Source organism: Channa argus, chromosome 19 (genome assembly GCF_033026475.1).
Source record: "Channa argus isolate prfri chromosome 19, Channa argus male v1.0, whole genome shotgun sequence".
Taxonomy (NCBI): domain Eukaryota; kingdom Metazoa; phylum Chordata; class Actinopteri; order Anabantiformes; family Channidae; genus Channa; species Channa argus.
In genome coordinates, this window is record NC_090215.1 from 7564827 (window position 1) to 7590589 (window position 25763).

General features: G+C 38.3%; 2 protein-coding genes across 3 annotated transcripts in view; one reads left to right on the top strand and one right to left on the bottom strand.

Annotated features, from left to right (window-relative positions):
• cubn (cubilin (intrinsic factor-cobalamin receptor)) overlaps window positions 1-4814 on the top strand; it is a 34339-nt gene extending 29525 nt beyond the window's left edge. Inside the window, exons 59-67 of the mRNA XM_067486867.1 lie at window positions 150-367; window positions 728-927; window positions 1082-1244; window positions 1581-1789; window positions 1919-2063; window positions 3406-3587; window positions 3752-3917; window positions 4122-4357; window positions 4570-4814. Coding sequence (XP_067342968.1) covers window positions 150-367; window positions 728-927; window positions 1082-1244; window positions 1581-1789; window positions 1919-2063; window positions 3406-3587; window positions 3752-3917; window positions 4122-4357; window positions 4570-4677 — 1627 coding nt within the window. The 3' untranslated portion in view covers window positions 4678-4814. The remainder of the gene's footprint in view (window positions 1-149; window positions 368-727; window positions 928-1081; window positions 1245-1580; window positions 1790-1918; window positions 2064-3405; window positions 3588-3751; window positions 3918-4121; window positions 4358-4569) is intronic.
• A 1099-nt stretch (window positions 4815-5913) lies between these two features.
• zgc:163022 (putative ferric-chelate reductase 1) lies at window positions 5914-14699 on the bottom strand. 2 transcript variants are annotated; one of them, XM_067486799.1, is made up of 15 exons: window positions 14375-14697; window positions 13480-13616; window positions 12727-12824; window positions 12503-12623; window positions 11924-12118; window positions 10766-10867; window positions 10474-10618; window positions 9826-9939; window positions 9028-9143; window positions 8661-8747; window positions 8086-8177; window positions 7807-7865; window positions 7532-7675; window positions 7404-7423; window positions 5914-7316 (listed from the first exon to the last, which is right to left on the bottom strand). In XM_067486799.1, exons 1-15 carry the CDS (start codon window positions 14559-14561, stop codon window positions 7215-7217), a joined length of 1719 nt encoding a protein of 572 aa, XP_067342900.1. In that variant the 5' UTR covers window positions 14562-14697; the 3' UTR covers window positions 5914-7214. The 2 variants fall into 2 exon arrangements, with proteins under 2 accessions (XP_067342900.1, XP_067342901.1); XM_067486800.1 differs by lacking the exons at window positions 5914-7316; window positions 7404-7423; window positions 7532-7675 and adding an exon at window positions 7703-7725 and having other exon boundaries at window positions 14375-14699.
• Between the last annotated feature and the right edge of the window lie 11064 nt (window positions 14700-25763).

A 25763-nucleotide genomic window follows, 5' to 3' on the forward strand; every position in this document is an offset into this window, starting at 1 on the left:
AAAATTTCTTAGAATGGATTATGGTTTACAGTACTGGACAAGTTTCATGTGGCTTTAGTACAATATGAATCAAAATTTCGGTGAAAAACAACTCAAAACACAGTAGCTATAAAGTTTTACTTAATGTTCTCCTTTTTCTCTTTTCGAAGATTTAACACCTTCCACCTGGAGGCATCTTCTGGCTGTCGCTATGACTACGTGGCAGTTTATGATGGACAGGACACCTTTGCGCCCTTGCTTGGGCAATTCTGTGGGTCAGTGGTCCCACCCAATCTGCGCTCCTCCACCAACCACCTTTTCATTGTCTTCAAGACTGATGCCTCAGTGGACGGGATTGGCTGGAGGGCTACTTACAGTGAGACACTTGGTAGGTCAAAATTACTGTAAGGCAGGTGCACATGAGAGAAGTAGTAACCTTTGATTTCATGGGACACTTTTATAACATATCTTCCTACACAAGCGCGTATTACCACAAACCTAGCTGCCATACACAGTACAGTTAGTTTATTGGTTTTCTTAGGTGTGTATTATATAGCTACTGAGTACTGTTGTGTTAAAATATTTCCACACAGATATTCAACAACCACAAGCACAACATCTTGTGACACTGTGTTTTCATACTGTAAGCCTCCCAGTAATGACTTTAGTACTTTAGTACAGTATCCTGTGTTATACCACATTTTAAGATGCATATGTGGTCAAGTGTTTGTTTCTAAATTGTTTGTAGGTCCAGCTCAGGGATGTGGTGGCTATATGTCCATGCCCATGGGCATGTTTGGTTCTCCAGATCCAAACCTGGATGGACGCTATGAACCAAATATGGACTGCCTTTGGACCATTGAGATGCCGGTCAACAAAGCTATCAACCTGACCTTCACCTCTTTTGATTTGGAGAGCGCCACTAATTGCCGCTTTGACTCTGTCAAAGTAAAGATTCAATTGAAATATTAATGGGAAACATTACTTTTCTTTCATGTGAAATTTACCCTAGTTAGCATTTCTGACAGTAATGCTGTGACAGTAGTGAGTGGATTTCTTTTCTGTTAATGTCTTCACTTTTCTATGTGTCTTTCTGTAACAGGTGTATGATGGTGACAATGTTAATTTCCCTCTGGTTGGGACGTTCTGTGGAAACTCCATCCCAGATTTCTTTGTATCAAGTGGAAACTTCCTGACCATTCACTTTGTCACTGACAGTGTAGTACAGCGAGGAGGGTTCAATGCCACCTACAGATCTGTTCCAAGTAAGACTCGGTTACTCTCCCTCTACTGCAATGCATTTGACTTGCTGCAAAACAAAACTTAGTTATCACATGAAACAAGTTAAACTGACAGCATCAGCCTTACTAGTACTAGTACTTAAATCTGAAATCACACACACTGCAAACTCATTATCTGGACGGCGTGTCTTTGCCAAAAATAAGTGGAACCTTTAAGTGGTATAAAAAAAATTCAGAAATACCATACAAGTGTATATACATAATGCTGCACAGTCATTAGCAAGTGCAATTACATTTAGCTGCTTTGTGTTTAATTTCCTGCATTTTTCCAGCCTCTAAATGTGTTTGCCTTTTTTTCAGTGTTTTGTGGCGGCTCTCTCAATGCCACAACCACCGTCCAGACCCTGACCTCACCCTCCTTCCCCAATGCCTATCCTCCTTACACTTCCTGTCGCTGGATCCTGGATGCACCAGCCCAGGAAACCATCAAAGTGTCAGTGCAGACGTTTGTGTTCCAGCCCAGCCAAAGCTGCTCCACGAACTACCTGGAGATGAAGGACTGGCCTATAGTGAGTTAAGACAGGAACTGGACCAAAAAATGCTGTATGATAGCCAACAAAAATGATACTAGAACTTATAAGATCACCTCCTGAACAGTTATCAATCCGTAGTTTCAGTTCTAAATCTTGTGTTTCTAGGGAGACTATGGGCAGTCACATAAGTTCTGTGCAGCAGACATTCATCCACCAGACTTCTACAGCTACGGCAGAACAATCCTCGTGCACTTCAAGTCTGACACTTTTATGACAGGAAATGGCCTGAGTTTCACCTATCAGATTGCTGGTATGTACCTCCAAGAATGGATTACTGTACGGGCCTACTGGGCACAGGCCCAGGGGACAGTGAGGTGAGCGGGTCCAGAGGCCTGAGCCTCTGAGGCTGCTATTTCTCTTTATTGTTTGAAGGAGCTCAGTTAATAGACACCACAAGGAGATGCACAACAAAAAAAATGATGCAAAATAACTCAAAAACGACTTGAAGCTATCTAAAATAAATGCAAAATAACCAAAAATAAACACAAACATCGAAAAATAGACACAAACTTCTTATAAACAGGTAAAATATTACAAGCATAAAGAAACAGAGCTACAATGTACATTTGTTTTGTGTTTTGTTTTATCAGTGAGAGATCTCTTAAATTACTTTGTTCAGAGGTGTAGTGCGTGTTAAGTACTGAAAGCCAACCTCTGACGTGCGCGCCCATGATTCTTGCTCAATACATCTTGTTTTCTGAGTTTAGCAATCTGGAGAATGATCTGAGTTATGTTCAGTTACCTGTCTCCTGTAAACCAAATCTGTAGTTGATGTGTCACTAAACTGTGATGCCATAACCATCTCTTGTACAAAACAAACACACCCAGTGGGGAAATTCCATGCACCTCAACATGCACATGATACACATTCTTTACCTAGAGTCTATGCTCATTAAATATTTATATCTCTGACGCACTTAGAGGCTTGAGCTTGTAATTGCAAAGGCTAGAGAGAGAGAGAGAGAGAGAAAGAGAGAGAGAGGTGTGACAAGAACTCTCATTGCCTTCATTACCTTGAATGAACAAGTCACAAGTTTACTGAAGCAGTGCTAAATTAGTTGTCAGTGTTTGTGCTCTACAGACTTTTTGACTTTATGAACATGAGCAAAATAGAGACTAACAGCAAATTTGAATTTCAGTTGAAACTGTAAACACTATATTTTAATAAAACACTTCATAGCCAACTGTTCCCTTTAAAATGGATCAGTGTAGTTAAAGCAGCAACTCTGTAAAGAAGAATTTTTAAATAATTAGATTGTGCACATCTGTAGTTTTGAACACTCACTAATTTACTCATATATCGTGTACTTGAATAAGTGTAATGGTGAGGTCCTTGTAGCTGAGTATCTTCCCAATTCAGAGAGAAAAATTAAAGGTTTTAAACCGAAATACTGGTGGTGATATATTGAAATTGCCTGCTGCCACATTATTGGTGTTTACAAATTATTGGTACTAGGTATACTTTTGTTTGGTATATTTTTTGTCACTGGCTCATTTTCCAAAAGGAATAATTCACAAAGCACAATAGGCTGGAAACATGACTGAGGCACTTGATTAACCAGTGCTCTGACTGTTGTGGTGGCGGTTTCCAGGCTGTAGCCGAACTTATGAACAGGAATACGGTTACCTGAGGAGCCCAGGATGGCCTGACATCTACCCTCACAGCATAGACTGCACCATTATCCTGAAGGCATCGCAGAACAACTCCATCTCCTTCTTCTTTAATAACTTTGACCTGGAGAGCCACCCCAACTGTGGATTTGACTACCTGGAGGTAAACAACTAGCACACACGGAAATGGAACAAGGGTGTCCACAAACTTAGGGCCTTAATGTATGTCTCTATATATTATATGTGAATGTGTGTTTCTCTGATGTGTGTGTGTCAGTATGAGCCTTCTGTCGGTGATGTCAATCCCAACATGTTGTTGTCTCTCAGATCCGTAATGGAAGCACGGAAAGCTCACCATTAATCGGTAAGTTCTGTGGCAGCACCCTGCCCAGCCCCATCTTCCCAAAATCCAACCAGCTGTACCTACGCTTCAAGAGTGACTTCTCCAATGCCCGTGATGGATTTGATGCCACATGGACATCCTCCCCTCACGGTTAGAGCTAAACTGTTTATAATAAATAATAAATAAAGTAATAAAGTGTTTTAATGATTTTAAAAACGGATATTCTAGTGAACATCTTAAACCTAGAAAAGATGATCACCATGATATCATTATTACTATTTGTAATCAGAGGCAGAATTGATTGTGTTTGTTTTTTTAATTTGAGTGTCTTTGTTTAATACGCTTGCGTTCCAGGTTGTGGTGGCACTTTATACGGAGACCACGGATCATTCTCAAGTCCCAACTACCCAGGCACCTATGCCAACAATACCCACTGTGAGTGGGGAATATTGGCACCTAGAGGTCGTGTGGTGACCATAACCTTTGCCCAGTTCAGTATTGATGACCCTGGAGACTGCCAGAACAACTTCCTGAAGTTGTTTGATGGACCAGACACAACCTCGGCGCCTGTTGGACCTTACTGTGGGGTGGTATGTAATACAACTAAGCAGTCACTTTTTCATACATATATATCTCAAACAAAAAATGGATCATGTTTGCTACCTTTTCATACTTCCAAACAACATCCAAATGCATCTACAAGTTTAATAGTTAAAAAAAATAACACATTCACACACCATGTGCATATCTGTATATTTTTCTTAGACAGGTTATTTGTCTGTCCTCTCTGTTGTTTATTTAGGAAACCAACATTGCTCCGTTCACATCCTCCTCCCATCAAGTTTTCATTGTTTTCCAAGCCCAGCATGCCACCCTGCCTTCAGGTTTCCGACTCACCTGGAGGAGCTGAAAGAATACACACGTACACACACACACAATTGCTGACTCATTAGCTGATCATGTTTTAAAGATAAACACTTGCTGTGCATGTATTTTGTATACAAACCAATGTAAATAATAAAGTGATGCTGTTATAATAAATACATGATTGAAAAAGTAACCAGCTCCTTTATTTGTGATGACTTGTGTGGAAATCTACTGGCATTGCTCATTGGATGAATTCTGCATTGGAAATGTGAAAAGAGTTTGATATTTGAAAGGCTTCAGCTAGCGGATGCTGTCACCTCTTAACCACTTTATATAAGTATGAACTCCGCTGTTTTGTGAGGGCTAGTGTGCAGTATCTGTGTCACGACTCCCGTCAACAAACTCCAGGCTTGGTTAATTGTTTAGTGGACTGGTCTCCAGAGAAGCTACACAGTACACCTGGCTTTGTGGTCTCTTAAGAGCCCTGATCAAATTAACAAATAAAAATACACTCTCGCATGAGTTGTCCCTTTCACTGCAACTGTTTTTCTCCTTACTGGCCTGATCCTAGGAGACTTGTTCACATTTGCTTTTTGGAAAAGCATAGTATATAGTTCTTTTTCTACAAGAAAGGAAACACCTTAATATGGCACATTCTAGCCACAGGTTGGCTGCCTAGCTAACCTATACATAAATAAGGAAGGATAGAGAAAAATGTACCCGGTGTCCACACACAGGCACAGTTGGAGAAAGACAATTAGAAACCTGGTTACGTGTTTACATGGCAAAGAAATCTGCGTTCTCAGACAGAAAAGTATCCAGGCAAAAGCCGACTGTAACCTGGTTACTTTACCATCTATGCCCATAACAATGTTTCTAATCGGCTTTCTCCAACTGGACATTTGCACAACAAAAGGCTGCAGACAGGATCACGCAGCTGAGTGAAAGGCTCATTAAGGGGATGGTTTATATATTAGATACACTTAAGTAGAACAATGTAAAAGAGGCTGATCTGTCTATATAAAGAAATTTTTATTAAATTAAGAGAATGGAGTTTCTTCACCATGACAACACTCCTGCAGGAGGAGCCATCAAGACCAAAATCTTCATTGGCGTTTCTAGGATCAACCTTTTCGATCCACCCCACACTCGTCTGACCTGGCTAGGTTGGGATTTCTGGCTATTCTCCAAACTCAAGGCCAACATGGATAGAAATCCTTCAAGGATCAAGGCAGTGAATAAAAAGCTCACCAATCAGAAACAAATATTTCCGGCAGCATTTTTACAAATGTACACATTTATTACTCAAGACAAGCAAATAATAGTTATAACAACAACACAAATGACTAACTCAAAACAACAAAGTCATCAACAGTAAGGGTGATTAATGAACCACCTGAATAATATAAAAATGTTTAGCAGAATTGTCCCACACGTACAAGTAGCGATAACAATTGACATTTTGTGTGCAGAGATGTGCGTGTGGTCAGGTTGCAGAGCAGACTGGCCAAGTGATGTAGGTCACTGAGAAAATGGAACATGGAACTGTGCTGGTCAAAGTAAGTTTTTTCTTTGTTTGAGCAACTGAAAGATGTTTAATGAAGATGAAAATTTTTTCGTAGACTCACGCACATTCACAGATTGCTCTCGCGTTTCATCTTTTGAGGCCAGTCTGTTGAATTAGAAAACTGTACATTATTGCTTTAAGCTGAATACAGATTTGGAAAGCTGTGAACCCTGAGACTAAGAAGTACTGTAAGTATTGCAGTGTATGTATTTTCAAGGTTTCCATTACATTCACAGAATGTCACATACAAATATTACTGTTGATTACATGGCGACATCATACTAAATAAAGATTAACCTGAGCTGTATATATCAGATTACATTTCAACATTACATGTACAGTACAGTTGTAGTTGGACATTTACATACAAAACAATATGAAATTTATAAAAAAAAAAACAACAAGAATGTGCTCAGGGTTTCAGTCTTTTGCGGTTGTCTGACATTAAAACAGACTCATATTTGTACATACAGGGTCTGGCCCATTAACATCCTGTTAGGGGTCATGGTTGCCTACATGGGCACAAAGACTGATTTGTTTAGCCACAATGATCAGGCAAATGTTTGGAGGTACATAAGAGAGACATTCAACTCTAAGAACACTGTACCCACTGTTAAGCACAGTGGTGTTATCATCAATCTCTCAGGCCGTTTTGCTGCCAGTGGAGGAGGAGGATTACCTCAGAATCTTCAGCATAACCTCAAACCTCAGACTTGGAGACAACTGGGACAAACACACATACAGTAAAAACTGTTCATGTATTGGATAAAGCATTTTTTAAAGGTCTTTCTCAGAGTCCTGACAGAAAATATGTGGAGTAGTTAAGGTCTGTACCACAAACTTTTACTAAGCTCCACTAATTCTGCCAAGAGAAATGTTCAAATATCCAACCAGAGTTCTACCAAAAGCATATGCAAATACAACATTTTAGGACTCTGTTTTTAAGCCTGTGTTGATGTCAGAAAACCCTAAATAAATTAAAACCTGTGCATTAGTTTTCTTCTTTTGCTCCATCATGGAATCACTGTTGCTGTACCAATTCCAACCAACAGTGCGATCAAAAAAGCAAGATTTCCCAGGAAGAAAATGCCCACCAGCAGGCCCTCAACGTTTGGCTGACAAAGAAAAGGGTTTTACATAAGAAATCTACATGTTGTGTGCATGTTGCTTTATTATTACATTTAAGATAATTTTAGTCTTACCCCTCCTGATTCTGAAGTCTCTGCAATCCAAACAGAAGAGTAGTGTTAAAGCTGCATTTTTCCACTTTCAAGTCCAGAGATAATTCTGATATAAAGAATCTAAAAAAACGAATAACAAGTGTATTTACCTGGTCTGGAATTCTTGCATCTCAAATGTGCTTCAATGCAGATGTAGAACAAACATTCCCAGGCAGCAAAACCAGCCATCACATTGACCAGCCATTGGGTTTCACTGCCATCAATCAGCTGCAGGCCTGTAAATATGGCCGCCACTGTGTGACAAGACACAAAAGCAGCCATTACAAGACCAAAAGTTATATTTCTGTTAATAAAAACAACAATAGTAAAAGTTAGGGAAGATTCTATAGAATGTGTACAAAAGCAGAAGACAAGAGGAGCTTACCAGCTAAAAGTTTTATCGCCAAAGCGTTTAAAGAATGTGTCCAGTTGAACACGAACCTCCTGTCAAAGAAAGATTTTAAATCATCAGCTGCTTAAATAAGACTGCAGATGGCCCTAACTGTTTCCTTTACATGGACTTTACATAACACGACAACTGTTAAATGTTGTGATGATTTGAAGAAAAATATTTTATTCATGTGTAAGAGCTTTGGAGCAAAGAAACGTGTCACTGACACACACACACACACACACACACACACACACACACCAGGGTACCTACATGGAATCTTGTGGTCCACAGCGGAAAAAAGCCACTATAGGCTGAATGAACGAGAGGATCATAACCAAGCAGCCTAATACAGGATGGGCTCCCTGAAAAAAGTAACACGGAAACTCAGTCATATACAAAATGAAAATCAATGAATTGAATATATTGCGATTAATAATGCAGTTTGCAAAATGTTGTTTTACTTATGAAAGCATCAAAATTTGTGTTCAAAGTGTAATTTTTTCATTTAAATTATATATGTTAAATATACCAAGTGTGCTGGATATGAAAGGATCATTATCACCATGTCCATGAGGTCATTTGTCTGTATGTGTCAATTTTGTACTTTAATGGTAATTGTAGAAAAATTGTCCTGCATCCAATCTGTTAACATGATAAGCATTAAAGGTGTGGAGTGAATGCTGGACTGGGCCACGCTAGCTGTTTCTGTTTCTGCAAAAATCACGTTCTGAGACCTTGTGTATTCGAGTGACAGCACCTTGAATAAAAAACTGACTATCAAAAGACAGAAGACTCAACAATGCTGCAAAATGATTAATGAGTCCCAGCAGTGCCAGGGTACTGACCCCTGCCCAGCCCTCGCCGTACACAAAGATGATGATGAAGGCAATGATGGTGGCCGCTACAGTCAAGCACATTACCGGCACGTGGACCTGGAGAAACAGTGCAACATATACTGAGGAACAAGTGAAGGTTACAGCACAATGAAAAGTTTGAAAACATCTACAGTGCATCTGAAATATTTCTTTCGTTATAATGTGTCCTAACTGATTTTGAATTATGATTGTTTTTTAACACTTTTCAGGTTCAGCTGCTTTTTTTATACATTTACTTTTTTATAATTAAAACATTTAGATATAATAACAGGATTTACAAACAGATTTTGTTTGAATATTAGCTACACGTTGCTAACTCACTGTAGCGAGATCTTACCAGAAACCAGACATCTTTGCCAAACATTTGCTGTCCTTTGGCCATGTGTTTCAGATATCGGGCTACAATCATTCCTAGTGTTCCTGTGGTCATCCAGGATATCAGCATCAGTGCTCCTGAAACACAGTTTGGATGTTGGAATGTTACTCACAGCTCAGCACACACATATTATTTAAAATCCATTTTCTTCCTCACAATGCAAATCAACAAGGCAGTGACAATAAATTTTTAAATAAATAAAATATATATAATGAATTGATATTGCCTGAATTTAAGGCTTTTTTATCAGTAACAGGCAGGTTATGTTACAGGCTGTTGTTTTAAAAGCTGATAGCTCATTGTGTTCACACTAGGGCAGGGTCCAGAACATCCATGCTTGTTAAAACTACATGGAAAGTTGAGAAGACAAACAAGCTAAGGTGTTTGTCTCGATGCTACGTATCCATAATAAATGATTCCTGGTGGCAGGAAATGAACAATGCACATACACCATTGTGTACAACCTGAATAACTAACTGGTCTAATAAGGGTGTTTAAAAATTCTCATCCTAACTTACACTGTGTGTTTAGCCCCATTTTTCCAACAAAAAAAGGCACATTTCTATTTTAAACAATTCAATGCAGGAGGAGTTGTCTTCTGTGGACCCTGAATGTTACAGATGTTTTTTCTTTGTAGAAAGTAGCACATTCCAGCAGCTGTGTGTAGCTTTGTTGAACAGATCTCCAGACAAAAGAAAAACCGTGGTGCTGTTTTGAGCTACAGTTCTACCTTACACATTCCTCTTTGCAGGTTCTCACCATGTGCTTTAACGATGGCAGGCGTTTCCGTTTCTGTTGCCGCAGCTTCAGCTTTGGAGATGTCTACTTTGTTTGAACTTGTGAAGGTTCTTGAATGTATCTGGATTTGTCCTGCTGCAGAGGCACATACAACAGACAGGGATTACAACTTTGAAATGATGCAAGTCGTTTACTCAACTACAATAATATTACAGTAGTATAAGCTCATAATACCTGCTGCTGGTCCTTGTAAAGTTAAAACACACATTCTTGCATTTCTGATAAATTACTTTCTTTATTTAGTGAACCTTGTCAAATATTTTAGTCACCAAACTCTAAAAACGTATTTTCTAACAATAAACTTTGCCATAACCACAGGACTCCCATAATTCAAACAATACATTAATACCTAATTCTAAAAATGTGGTATTGTCTGATTGTCCAGTATAACACTTACATGGCCAAAACCATAAAAATGATTTGAATCGAATTACAAATTACAGTGAGGATGAATAGAAATGTTTTAAATTATATATACAAGTTTCAAAAACTTTACAATTTCCTATTACTTTTTCTTCACGTAGCCCCTGCATGAACAGTTCTGACACCTTGTTCTAACAGTTGGCAACTTTTTCATCTCTGATCACTATTACAAAATGTCTACATTACCACTGTTGCTGCTTCCGTAGGCAAATAGGAGGTAGTAGGTTTGGTTAAAGCCAGTGGACCTCTGCGTAGATATACTGTTCGTGGTGGTGAAGGTACAGCCGATTACATTGTTCTGGATTGTTGCCATGACAACAGCAAGATTCCCCTGATGGAAAGTTTCAACATCAAGTTAATCAACACGGTTGCATGTTCACATTTGACTTTTTGTGAGACTACAGATAGCGCATTCAATATTTCAGTCTGGCAAGGAAAACTCACACACAAATGATTGGTTTTAGAAGAACTATAGTACCAGAGGGATTGAAATTGGAGTTGTTGCTCCTGTTGAATAGGCATGCTCTACCGTCACCATGCCGGCACTGTTCGTGCTACAGATGTAAATGTCATCATTGCCCTGAGGAAAGACAGTTAAAAATAAAAATTAATGCTTTTATTAGAATAGATTTTTTTTTTTTAATCGCAAGTAATTGGTTTATTTATTTCATTTATTTCCAACCCCATTATTTGGTTGGAATAGCATTACTGCTGATGTTCTCTAAAGACTCTTGAAAACAGGAACAGGATGAACAACATATTTGTAAGGTAAGTTGTTCTGTCAGGCAGAGAAATAACTGCCATCGTTCCTAGAGGACTAACTGTTCTTTACATGGAAAGCAAGAATCCGCTCAGTAAATGATATTTGATTTTGATGTTGCTTAGGTTCAAATTTAGTGCTACAGAACAAGAAATTTAAAGTAGCCAGGATAAGCAAAATCAGTGTTTCACAGAAACTTATCTGGCCATCAGAGCTAGAATATATGTCTTAGACAAGCCCCAACATGAGATTCCAACTAAATACACCCTGCTACTCCCAGCCTTCCCGCTGCATCATCTGCTTTCTGCTTCACTGCACCACACTGCACAGCCCTTTAATTATTTATCATTAGTTACACAGAGTTACACAAGTTACACAAAGGAAGAATTGTGCAAGGCTTAAAACTAAACAAAAAGTAATTTCTGAAATCCAAATCCCTCTCAAAAACATTCATAGGCGAATACCTCTGCACATATTTTATCACATGCTGCATCCTTAAATGAACTTCCTTATCACAAAGCTCACCGGTAAAGTTATGCACACAATATACTTGCTTTTAACTGCTTCAGCTGTGTGCATGCCCTTAATAGCAATCCTTTAGTGTCATACAACCTTTTCTTTTAGAGTGTCTGTGTCCTATGACAGAACCACTACACTTCCAGAAATCAAGAACATGAACTGTTGGAGGCAGTATGTCAGGATGTATGGACATGTAAGCAGCACTCTCTCAACAACATTACTACTGTGTCTACAGATAAACTATGCAAGCAACGGCACTGCAACTGCTAAAAACAAGTATATCAAGATCATAATTGTTAATATTTTGGACAAAACATTAAATATTTCATAGATTCTGGAATTCTACATCCAACTTACCATTGACTGATCATCTGAGAACCCAAAGGCAACATATCCACTAGAAGGACCTATCATCTCATAACGGACGGTCGTGCCACCAGACAACAACATGGCTGACATGAAATAACAGTCAGAACTGGCTGAAGGATCACAGTTTGAAGGTTGACTTAAACAAGTTTTGGTGACACCGCAGGCTGCACTAGAGATATTCATCTGAGGAGGGGAAAAAAGAAAAAACAGGTAAAACTTATACTTATGGTGAGCAGCACAATAAACATTCATCTTGCATCATAGAACACTGTCACATGCACCAGACTTTCAAAGACACAAAGATTATTTGTAGCTTTAGTTCTTTTATCTTAACTAGGGTGTTTTCCTAATCTTAACCATTCATGTGCCATAGTTCCACGAGTTCCCTGTTCCTACACATCATTAGTCCCAACCCCCTTTATTTAGAAAAGTAGTTTTAGTGAAGGCAACTGCACTTTTAGAGGAACACAAAGTTTCTATTCACACAATTACACACAGTCACACCTGCAAACCCATATAATACAGTTCAGCGATCTTTTCTCTGATCTTTCGGACACCATTACTTACAGCAGCGCCTGCTGGTGCAGTAGCAGTAGAACCTGGGGATCCCCCACTGCTGCCATTGAACGTCATGGGAGCACTTGTAACGCTCACCCAGAATATCTTTTCGCTGTGCACGAAGGTTGCACTGTAGGGACACCAGAAGCAATGACTTAGTTTGCTTTCTCACTTGAGCATGGCATTAAAAAAGATCACATTTAATAGAACAAAATCTTAAACAAAAACTTTACTAGAACTGAATGGATTTCCCGCTTCCTGTTGAATCTGCTGTCCATGTGACCTGAATGGACATCTTGCTCGTTGCCTTAGTGTGGGACACAGCTGAATTCTGGACACACACAGAGAAAATGAGGTCATACCCTGTTCTGCTTGAATGTTTGTCACCTGATTTTAAATAGTTTTTATGCTTCAAGGTGCAGAAACCCTAAAGAGTTTTTGACTATGTGGGCTGTGTGGACAGAGAGTGAAGGGAAGACTTAAATTCCTAAATGAAAATGAATTAAACATATAATAGAGACAACACAGAAACAGATACAATACACTGTTATTGTTTCATTCACAATTAGCACAATATATTACAAAGATAGAACTGAAAAACTAAAGTGCTTTTATTTCCAATTATAGTTTGTATTTGCGTATAGCTGTTTTATAGGTCTATGTTGATATCTTCTGAAAAACACTAAAATACAATAAATATTTTGTGTGTTATAGTAAAAAAACAAATCTTTCAGTTAACAGTGGCAAGTTATACCACGGTCCATAATCTAAAGTGTAACTGTAAGTTTCTGCAGAGGATAGAATCAAAAGAGTGGGGTGGAGATTAAATGAGTAACACTTTTATAATAAATTGCGGAAATAGTTAATAATTTAAAATGTAATTTATAAGATGAAAGTCCAGCGGACAAAATTATCACAGTCCTAATTGATGCTTACTGTGTTGCCTGCTGACGATGTGCACATTGTTTACATTATAATAGACTCACAGGTTTCTGGCTGCAGGCGAGAGTTTGAGAATCACTTGAAGATACAGTGAAGGTGCCCACAGTAGACTGACCCCCCACCTCTTGAGCCTTTAATAGGAATCCTTCGAAATCACTGGCTCCTGTAGCCTTGAGAGTAACTGTGGATAATAAAGGTTTTTACAGCCATGAAAGTCCCACTGACAAAAAATTCAAATATGACACTACTTCTACTTCATTAGTATAAAATTAAACAGAAAAACACGGGAAAACATTTTACATAATAATTCACATAACCTCTAATGTAACTCAATAATGTAATATTAGGAATAATCAAGCTAAGTAGGTCCATCTGCATTTAAACATGTCTCACTAAGTTTCAAAAGGTCCTGATGAACAAATATGCTGTATTAGACTCTGCAGAAATAGTTTCAGATCTGATCCCTATTCCTCTTGGACTTGAAGTACCCGAGCTATATTGTCTTCCCAACATTTTAGAATTCAAATTTAGGAGTCTACAGAACAATTGCAGCATGTAATCCTCAAACTGGAAGATGGAACGAGCCAGTGGTTGGATTTGTAAAAGATAATATGATTTTTAAAGTTGCTGTTGAGAAACTCTTGCTCACAATGAACAAACAATTACAGTTGATCCTTTGACTTTATGGATGTAATGCAGATATGTCAAAACCTGATCAGATATATTCAAAACTATCTGCAAAACAAATTCTCTGACTTGAGAATCTTCAGCCCCTTAATTCAGAGGTGAAGGCTGCCACCCTGCTTGTTTTCCTGCTATCCCTGGCTTAGGCAAAGCTCCTCATGCTGCTGTTTGGCTGAACACATCTGTTCCAGGTGATTAGCAGTGGGTCTTGTAGACATATATCAAAACAAACAGGGCTGTGGCTGTCAAACTTACCTTTCACCTGATCTCCAACATTGTAGGTGCTTCGGTCCAAAGATATAGAGTAGGGCGCTGTTCCTGACTGTGCATTTGCCAAGTGTTGGGGAATCATGGTATCACAGCTTGCTGTAACCTGACCTGAGGGAAAGCACCAAACCACTGGAGCAACGCACAGCAGCAGCAGTATTCCAATGAAGTCCATTGCAAATAAAGGATGAGTTTACAATCTGTTCAGATTCAGCTTGTTGTAAACAGATACTGAGACTAATGCTGCTGCTCAGCTGAGAGGACCTGGTGTCTGTGTCAAAACAGTGACTGAGAGGAGGGAAGATATATATGAAGTAATGGGCGGAAGCTCCAGGTACATGCATGCAGTACTTCTCTGTTGGTAGTAACTATGAACCTTAAAGGGGAGGGGCAGGAGAGACAGGAGAAACTGAGCAGTTTCACTGTGTGTTTGTGTGTGTGTGTGTGTGTGTGTGTGTGCGTGCGTGTGTGTATATTCTTGCTGAGCCTGCCTTTGCTGCTCATTATCATCTCTCATCCAGAATGTCAATTTGACAGTTATTTATCAGTATGAGACCCTTGACAGTTTTAGGATAGTGTCAAGACGATACACAATACAGAGTCTTAAAACTCGAACCACCAAAGTTTATGAAACATGAAACGGGATGAGAGATGTCGTCAGAGTGTGCGCGTTGCTGTGCAGAGCGCAGATGCTGGGGGTGGGTGTGGCCAACGGGTAAATTACGTCAATACCATGACACAGCAGAATTTTCTACGATGACGGAAAGATTTTAAAAACCAGTTGAACAGGAAAGAGAAATGTTTTGTGTTGTTGCAGGTGGAAGTCTGAACAATGACAGGTTAAAATTGCTGACCTCACCCCTAGGATACAGCGTGCGACTGTTTAAAATGGACAGTAAGCCAACCTGGGTCGTGTTCTGTGACGGGTCGGATTGTGGAAACATTTAGGATAAAAGAAAAAAAACAAGCCCAAGCTTTAGCTTTTTATTTTAGCTTTTTATTTTTTTTCAATACTGCGGAAATTATAATGATAATTAGTGCCTTCACTAATAGTTTTTAATGATCCACAGTTTTGTGTGAACTGTTTCAGTGCGTCTGTCTCCAATATGAAGTAGATCGACAAGTGCGCGCATCGAGAAAAACGCACATGTCACAGCTCGGGTTTGTTCAGCCAGAGATGGAAGAAAGTAAATTGTCTGCACTTATATAGCGCTTTTCTACCTATTAGCACTCAAAGCGCTTTACACTGCTTCTTATTCACCCATTCACACTCACAATCACACACAGATGGGGGAGCTGCTATGCAGCTGGCCAACGGTTACCGGGAGAAACTAAGTTGGGGTTCAGTGTCTTGCTCAAGGACACTTCGACATGTGACTGGAGGAGCCGGGGATTGAACCAACAACTATGAGATTGGTGGACAACCGCTCTACCTTCCTGCGACACAGTCGCCCAGCTCCAAAGTGGAAACTTTGAGTCAGTTACAGAGAGGACTTACTCTGTTCACTCTGAAGACGCAGCCTGACTGAACTAACTAACTGAACTAAACATAGTTCTTAAAATAAATACTGCAGATAATCAGACGTTTCCAGGAGTATTACATTTACTACAATGTTGCTGAGCAAGATGTTTTTAACATCGGCATCTTATTACAGAAACAGGTCTATCTACCAACTTTACCGACATAGACTATATTGTTTGCTATATCTTTCAGGTTATTTCTTTTATGAATTTTGTCAAATTTAAGTTATTTTAGAATAAATTGTTTACACACAATATCGTCTGTCTGTATGCTTTTTAAATTGAGTCTATAGTATGCGTCTGTCAGTTAAAGCTGAATAATAGGTCTTTGATTCAAACACTGTAGTCCAAATAGAAATGAATGATTAATGTTCTTTTACTGACTCTCTTCACCTTTAACTGTAGGCTTTTTGAAAGAAACATGTAAGTTGCTTTTAGATCACACCACCACTGGATTGAAACGGTGGCCCAGCTCCTAATTATTTACTGCTGACATGGTGAATCATAGTTTCTGAGCACCATTGATGATGGTTTTTGTAGACATCAAGCTCATGCTGAACTCAACTGAATGAAAACTTGGACGTGATCAGCTTTTCTAAAACCAGAAACTTTCCAATGTCAAGATTTGTCATCCCAGGCTTTAGGTTAAATCTCAGGGTGTGTTAAAGCTGAATTACCCCCGACACAGGGTCTCTTTGACAGTGTATTCACACAATGGATTTAATAACCATCATTTTGAACCATTATAACTAATCAACTTATAAACTTTTGTTCAGCAGTTTCATCAGTTTCCTTGATAAGATCTCTATGACAAAATATGTAGATGCAAAATTTGCTGCCTAATACAATTTCTTGTTCCCTACATTTTTACAATGAAGGCAGCCATATTAGCACTCACAGTAAATGTCACCATAATCACTTCTCTGGGAAATACAGCAGGTTAAAAATACAAGGTTCAACTTAACACCAGCAAAATTAGTCAAAATTAGTCAGATGTGTTAGTGTACGTGAAACCACACATTCTAGGCTTTTCTTTGGTATAATATTCTATGAATATATACACACTTTTTACTGTAATTGTACTATGCGACACACCATGTCCAGGCCATTTTCTGTGAAATGAACAGTACTGTGAATGACAACATTATCACATGGCGTGATGTGCTTCTGTGAAAAACAAGGTTTAGGTACAGTAGGTATAGTATGATGGAGCAGTCAGAGCATTTTACCTGAGTCATTGTCACACCCTACATACTCCAAAGTACAATGAAGCTTAAAATAAACCTCACAGATGATTTAAAAGACTATTCACTTTTCTATTCATCCCCCAGGGTTTCTGGCTGTGCCAAACTGACATGTTGCAAAACAGGATTGCAGGAAGTGAACACACTGTAAAATGTTTGCAGTCATGCAACGGGGAGAAAGAAAGAGTAAAAAGAAAGACAGAAAGTGGTCATCCTTGAATTTCAAAAAATAATGATAATTCTGACATAGGGGCGGCTTAAGCTAACTTGGTAAGGCAGTCGTCAACGGACCACAGGGTCAGTGGTTTGGCTATATCTCGAAGTGTCTCTGGGCAAGACACTGAACCCCCAACAGCCCTTTCCCATCCCCAGCTGTGCAGTGCTGGTCCAAGCCCGGTAGAATTTGTGGAGTGTTGCGTCAGAAGGGCATCCGGTGTAAAAAAACTGTGCCAAATCAACATACGGACAATGATCCGCTGTGGCGACCCTGAACTCACCGTGTAAGCCAAAAGGACAAAAAAATAATAATAATAATAATAATAATAATAATAATAATAATAATAATAATAATAATAATAATAATAATGATTCTGACATAATTAATTTGTTTATTGCTACTATTTTGATATACATGTGGAGCGTGTTTTTTGTGCATTTTGTTGAAGCACAATTACAAACAGTAGATCACCTGATTAAAAGCACCAGACTGAACCAACCACAAAACTGAGCTTATGTTTAAGCCTACATCAAAGTATGTCTTTTGCAAATTTATTCCACAGGTTCTACTGAAACTCGAGCGGTATGTTGGAAGCAGACAGAAACAAAATGGTTCACACAGTCTAATAAGACATTGTCTTTGATTGTATAGAAAACTCTGGGTAACCAGGGCAGCAACTGGACACACCATCTTTACCACGTTGACATTATATACTGTATACAATGATAATGTCCAAGATAAATGTGCATCATTTCACAAAAATATGATTATAACGAACACTTGGGCACTTGGGCAAATCAGCAGAAGGCCCAAGCAAAGCAGAGGACACAAATGCTTTTTTGTATTATGATAAAAGACAATGATGATCACCAGATCTTTCATGGTCTGACTTTATTGTAGATGCTGCTTGTGACCAGAACATTGCACAGTAACACAATAACGTCTACGGGAAAAAGCCCCAGACTTCTTGGAATGTATTAAAAAAAAATACGTGAAAGGAAAAAGAGCTTTGTTCTGTGTGCTTGTATTGTTCAGCAGGGAGGAGTCATGCAGGAGTGCCAACTAATTCTATCTACACCATGACAAGGCAGAATTTCTCAAGCAGTAGAAGAGGAAGAACAACTGTTTGGATTCTGATCTCACTGACAACAGGTAAAACAGCATGTGATGGAACTGATAATGGCTCATTCCTATTGTCTGCTTTTACCCTCTGCCCTGAAATGTACAGTAACTGTACATACATCATAATAAATCGACCCCAGCTGCCTGAAAGCCCAGGCCCTGAAAGTCCCCCATCTTCCACTTGTATTTACAGAAATCTTAAGTCATTCTTAACCTTAAAAGTAATTGGATGATTTGTATCTTAGGTGTTATGTTAGCTGCTAATTACCTTCACTGCTTCCTCATTATCCACAAAAATACCAAACATCTTAACGTGCTGTTGGTTGCACTGAGTTTTGTGCATGAGTTATTGCACAACAGTTGCAACAACTCATGAACTAAAGTACAGCCCCAAACCACTGGAGCAACACACATTAGCAGCAACACAACATGCTGTACAGCTAAGAACTGATCAGCCTCTGGGCTGCTCACAAGGTACATACAGCTGGTGGCAAACAAAGATCATGTGTAATGCACTGCTGCCTTTCAAGTGAGAGAAGCTCAAGTGTCTGTCCAGAAACAATAGCTGGGGAGGACAAATGGGAGGGGGGATGTAAAGAACTGGGTGGAGGCCACAGGCAGACAAACATAATCCCTGAATTAATAACATGACAAACAGGGCAAGTTGGAAAGTCTGTCAGTGTGTATGTGTGTCTGACTGTGAGAAAAACTGAGCTGTGTATGTGTGCATCAGATCATATATACTGTGTATATATATATATATATATATATATATATATATATATATATATATATAATAGATTCTCTTAAATTATTTAAAAATAATGTGAGTCACGATCCATTCCAAGTTCTTTGGGTAAGGAGTTACACATTTACTTAATTTAACAAACGTGTGACATCATTAGAGCTTTGCACCTTGTGACCAAAAATTACACAATAACATGAATAAAAATCTGAAAACCACAAAGATAATATAATCTGAAGCATAAAATAAAATAAGAGTTCATTTCAGTGTTGTCACTATCACTGTGTTGGTTTTAGCCCTGATTTCATTGAGGCTTTTCAGCCTGTTCAGTGATGCAGATCATGACGCATGCAAAAACCAACTCGACAACTTGAGTTTGATGCGTTTATCAAATAAGGAAAAGTCAGAGGAAGAGTTCAGGCGTTTCATTTGAAACATTTGACAGAACAATAACCTTCTGTTGGAATCAACACGGTTGTGTACACGGGTTTGCGCAATGGCTCATGTTTCAGTTAGTTTCATGAATATATACTTTTGTTTTATCCGCATAGTTACTGTCAAGGAACTAATTATTTCCATCTGGTTCACTGAGCATTTACTGTAACTCTGATTAAAAAGAATGTGTAGAGTTTGATTGGGGAATCAAGCTTCTCAAATAACTGCCACATTTCGCTTTAATCAAGTTTAAATTTCTTCGCCCCTAAACTGTTCAGATTACAGCAGCCAGGTTCACTGTTTACTTTGCATTTCCGCTTGCTCAAGGACACTGACATGTGAATTGCAGGAGCTGGGGACTGAGCCTTCAACCCTGCTTTTGTTAGACAACCTGCTCTACATCCTGAACCCCAGTGTAGCTACACTGGCCCAAAGAAATACTGTCCACGCATCATACAGATGTCTTTTGAGTATTTATTTTCCTCTCTCTCTCTGTCTCTTCTCATTAGACACCGTGAAAACTACAAGAAATAAAAGGACATACAACTTTTTAAATGAAAACCTGTTTTCCATTCAAAATGTCTCTGTTTGTCCAAAATCACATCAACATGAATAGAGCATCGTTACCGTGTGCACCTCTTGAACCAAGTGCAGAATAATATATTTTGGCTCAGCGTGTTTTTCCTCTGTATCAACGTTGGCTTGACCCACAACGCCACCGTGATGCCCCTCACCAACTGTAGTGACATGACCCGTCCATCCAAATAAAAGCTTTCACAAGCCCATTAAACTTTTGACCAAACATTTTTGCATTTCACATACAGATCTAGTTACAAATACATCATAACAGTTTTATGAAATAGAAATAATTCTGAACTTATAACAGAACCATAATAATAAACATTTCAATAAACTTGTCTTTCAGACAATTACACCCAGCTATCTTGATATGTAACATGTCACCACACAGACACTAACACTAAGCTCTGTGGAGTAGGTGTCAATATAACTCCATAGTAATTCAAAACCAACTCAAGAGAATGAGTTGGACTATTGACCTACCAACTAAAATAACATTGTGTCAAAAATGTGTGTTATAGTGCAGGCAGGTCTACAGGGTCATAACTGGTCTTTCATTGAGATTGGCCCAGGACACTGACAAGGTTTAACAGTGTCCCAGAACCATGTCTTCCTTGCTACACATTCACTTCAACTGTCCACGACAGGTAAGCTGTGAGATATTGTACCATTTGTTTTGTGGCCCCTGTCCCAAATTTCTGAGACAGCAAGAAATGATGCCTGAAAGGTCATCATTTGTTTCTTTGTTTGTTGTTGATAAAATGACATTTGATACTTGCCACCAAAGAGCACATGTTCCAAATATTTACTCCATGCTTGACTAGGGCAAGGTCGGTGAAAACATGCCAGAGGGCGTTTGTGTTATCAATGCATGCCTCTTAAAAGGGGAACAGAATAAAAGGTCATCAACACACTGAAAACATGCATGACAGGTTGGAATGAACAATTAGCCCGTACACCAGAGAAACATTTTTTGACCAAGTTATCTAAATATACATCTAGAGCTTTAATTTTGATTTAATTTATTGTATTAATTCCGCTGACAGAAAACCTGGATTTTCTCACGTCATTATATAGAGTGGGTTCATGTGAGAAAGTAAACATCTGAGTCAGTTATCTTGGACATTAAATGGAGTTAATCCTGTGAGCCTCTTCTTAGAAAGTCGTGTAATACAGCAAGCAAACTGGGTATGTTGAAAATGTTTATTTCATGCAATTCCCACACCTACATGCTGCATGTTGTAAACTAAATGCAGTGCATTCTGCTGCAAACCTTTAGTAGAATGTTATGTCTCCTGCCTTTTCCTGAACATGTCTCTCCATACATGGTCCAGAGTTCCTCTGTGTACGGCTTATGATTACATAGTTTAGTGAAAGAAATAACAAAACAAACTGTGGCATATAGTAGGAATCAAATATAAAGAACTTTAACAAGGAAAAACAAGATAATGGTCAAGAGGGGAGGTCCAGCTTACCTATAGGCCTTTTTCGCACTTCTGCATTTCTCAACCGGAAGCAGCAGAGAATGGGCCACTATAATGTAATATAACTGGTTATGGTGGAATTTTAACCTATTTTAAATTTCAGACTGTTTTGTTGGCTCTAATTTAAAGCCAACCAACATGGCCTGTAAGTTAAAACTAGTAAGCTTCACATACTTCGAGCTAATGCTAATTCCATTTACAGGTGTAAGGTTCCACATAACATAACGTCAGACACGGCTGCAATTCATTGTTGCTGTGTCACTGCATTGCACAGTGTAATGCGGAGATAGGGTTACCTGTTTGCTAAGCTCTTGCAGTTTTTGTGATTATAGGTCTAAAACCTACTCTGACCTATTCTGATCCCTGTAGAATAAATCTGAGCATAGATGGGCAATAGTGTAAACACTGTTGTGTTTACATATATGTTATACATTAAAAAGTACAATTTCACATTCAACTTACTCATCACAAAGTCTGTTGCATATTCACTTTTCTGTCCAGACTGCTGTATTGCCCAATAACTTTAGGGTATCTATTGTTATTTGACCAAATATTACAGTCAGCATGTAACAACATGTTAGCAACTTGTTGAAAGTTGATTTTCTTTGACACATTTGTACAAATTGATCCTTTAAAACCTGTTCACCAGTAGGTGTCAACCAGCTGATGTTGTTGCATTGTTGTATGAGACAGATCCTAATCATATGCTTAATCAGTCTGAGCTAGTGATGTGCGGATCCCGAAATCATAAAATATTAATGCTTCCAAACACAAGAATTCCTGTTGTAGGATTGATTCTCATATTAAAATATCAATATCTAAATTCAGGGTTTGGGGGTAAATGTCTATGTTATTATTAACAGAGAAGTGAAAAAGTGACTGTAACTAAGCTGGAGAATATAAATAGTATGTGATTGTTAGGAACTATTTCTCCTTCATGCTCTCACAGCACTGTATAAGTCAGAGCCTAACAATACAGTTATAACAATGAGAGACGAAAAAATATAGCGGGTCTTTCTAAGTCCACTCTGTGTGAATAAGTGAGCTGCAGCAGTCTGAAGAGAATGAGGAGAAAGAGGGTGGTGTGCAGGAAAAAAGACTTCTATCAGTGATTCCCTTGACAGCGGCATTATCCACAAATCAGTTTATAGCTACTGTTACACTGTTGGAAAGTGACTCATGTGACTCAGGAGTTCACAGCGTTGTTAAAACTAGCAACTGCCTTATTTAAATTCTTATAAATATAAAGAGTGAAATAAATAGCTTTGGTTATTCTATCATAAATAGCTGTATAAAGATCAACTTTTGACATTGTTTAATATAATTTGACCTGGGGTGCGCTATTTCTTGTGAATAAAAGCAAAAAAAAACCCACAGATATACTCTGGTATTGGTGATACCACTTCTGAGACAAACTGTGTAAATGTAATAACAAAATTAAGATTATTTTCTTTACCTTCAAACACTAACATCCACATGCCTGTTCTTACAGGAACACAAAGGGTGTGTATCTTTCCAATTCTTCCAGTTTCATAAACCATTTACAGTTTTTACTAATTGCTTACACACATTTTCAAAATGTGCCATTTGCATCAAATGGCAAATACTTCTTTCATAATAATACATTTCTGGATATACCATGAAAACACTGCTGTTCTAAATCTAAAGCTCTTTGGTCTTTCATAGGCTTATATCTACATTTCAATACAATGTTCTACAGTGAAAGTAACCCGCTGAGAGGGGTAACAAGTGCGCCGGAAACGCCAATGCAATGTAGAAAGAGAAAATATCTATATTAGGCCAAACATTACTGTTGTATACATTAGCATACAACAAAACTATAAACATGTAAACCAAAAGTATATTTACTTTACAAAATACGTTTTCTCTTGCCAAACATAAAGGGAAGTATCTCCCAGCATGGCGTATCCAACCTTGGACAGAGGCAACCTCTATGTCCCCACATGTGCAACAAGTGTTGCCCTAATCTCATCAGAGATGGCTCTCCTTCCTCCTCCTCCTCCTCCTCTTCTTGGTATTTGTCCTGCCTCTTCCTCGTACTCCTCTTGCTCTCTGTTCATTGTTAGCATCCATTGTTCAAAACAGGTAATCTGACCTTTGACTTATTTATAGGCCTATCTATACTACTGTAAAGTAAAGCAGTGATTGGTTAGTGATCACTTAAGAAATTAGTGTTTGCACATGTGAGGAGTGTGTCTGTGTGACCTGGTGAATAAGTGTAGCATTTTGATTGGTTGTCACTTCCTGATAGATCTTTGTGTTTTAGGTAGAGAATTGTGTGTAGTGTTTTGAAAATAGTGTTTAAATAGTGTTTTATGCAATTGAAAACTGAGTCAAAGGCTGAGAAATAGCTTATAGTTTTGAAGATTTGGGATGTAGTTTTGCACTTTGAGTGAGAGGTTTCAAAAATCGTGTGACATGAAAAGATTTTGTTTGTAAGCAGTTGGTAAAAACGGTAATACAGGTTGTCATTGTAACATGTTTGAAGAGGTCTCAGATCTTACAACATGCCACCTTTCTGCATTTCTAAGAGGCAGAACTGGTGTGTGTGTATGTGTGCGTGGGGGTGTGTGTGTGTGTGTGTTGTAGGGAAAAGACAGGCATTGCACAAAAACTTCTTTCTCAACATGGACAGCAATAAGACAAGCCATGCTTTTAGAATCCTCAGCTATGAAGGGACTTTTTTTCTTGATTATCAGCAGTCACAACAGGCTCTGTTTCAGTTTTTTTACATTGTGTCACTTTCAGTAAACAGCCACTGTCTTCTCATTTCATAGCAAGGATTTAGCAACTAATCCCGATGATTACAGCCTGTCAATGTAAAACCTGATCGCTGTGATGACGTTAAAGCTGCAGACAAAGAACAATCTACATTCCAAATACAAACACAATAATTGCTTACTTTTCTCCTGCCTAAAAGACAATTTTTTTCACATCTTGGAGCTTAGCAGTACCCTTAAAATCACCTTACCACTGCCACTGCTTTTATACCTCAGCAGCAATAAACTGTAACACAGATCTCAGACTGTCAGAAGTTAAATCTCATTGCAGTCTAACGATATAATCTAGTCTATATATGTAGTTTGAGAGTGTAGTAAAAATGATTTATTTTTGTAACGGGTTCTATGACAGTATGATCAAATATTTGTTTGGCCCAAAGTAACATATTTTATTTTCGTTTACAACACTTATGTATGTATGCATTATTATTTATCATGTGTAACATTTAGAGGCATGTGAAAAATTTAAGAAAAACCTAAATAATTGGGAAACAGGACAAAAATGTCCCCTAGTGTTACCCAGGAAAACAAAGCACAATCTAATATGAAATAAAAGAGCAGTAATTTCACACAGACTTAACCAGTAGCTTTTGTTTTAGCCTGTATAATACGTCTTAGAAGGTACATTATAAATACTGAGCTGTTTAGCAAAGGAGCTTATATTTAAATTTCCCTCACCCTGTTTACACTTTAAATGTTTGAAAGTGTGTAACTTGATCTTCTGTGATGTTGGGCAAACAAATTTGTAGCCTACTGACAGTCTGCCAACAACAAGGTTATTTTCTGACCTTTCAGGTTACAGTTTATGGTGGTAATTTTGAGGTACTAAAAGATAGGGGTAGTGATTTTCCATGTTTTAAAATAAAATCAATAAAAAAAATGTTTTTACCTCTTTTTATGAGATTAGTCTGACATTGTGTTCTTGATAGATAAAGTGTATATCTTGTCAAAACTTTATTGATAAATTTTTTCCCAAACATATCACAAGTGAAAACTAGAAAAGGCAATTTCCGAGGAAATTACGTGGGAGAGCTGTGAAGTCGCCCGATAGAGGCCAACCGCTCAGAAGCTGCAGTAAATTAACCTTTGCAAAAAATAGGAATTTCTGAAAACATAATTATTTATGGGCAAGACATACAACTACACTGTTTATGAATCAAATCAGGTTCTAGGTTCACAGATATTACTTAGACACAATGCATTTTTGGAATTTGTTATCAATAACAAAA

What these genes read in the sequence shown, in the direction of transcription:
- zgc:163022 (XM_067486799.1), bottom strand. Translation starts at nt 14,561, where the DNA reads ATGGACTTCATTGGAATACTGCTGCTGCTGTGCGTTGCTCCAGTGGTT. An exon ending in GGGAAATCCATTCAGTTCTA is followed by an intron (nt 12,624 to 12,726) that starts GTAAAGTTTTTG and finishes GTGTCCCTACAG; the next exon opens with TGCAACCTTCGTGCACAGCG. An exon ending in TGCCATCGTTAAAGCACATG is followed by an intron (nt 9,144 to 9,825) that starts GTGAGAACCTGC and finishes ACTGTGTTTCAG; the next exon opens with GAGCACTGATGCTGATATCC.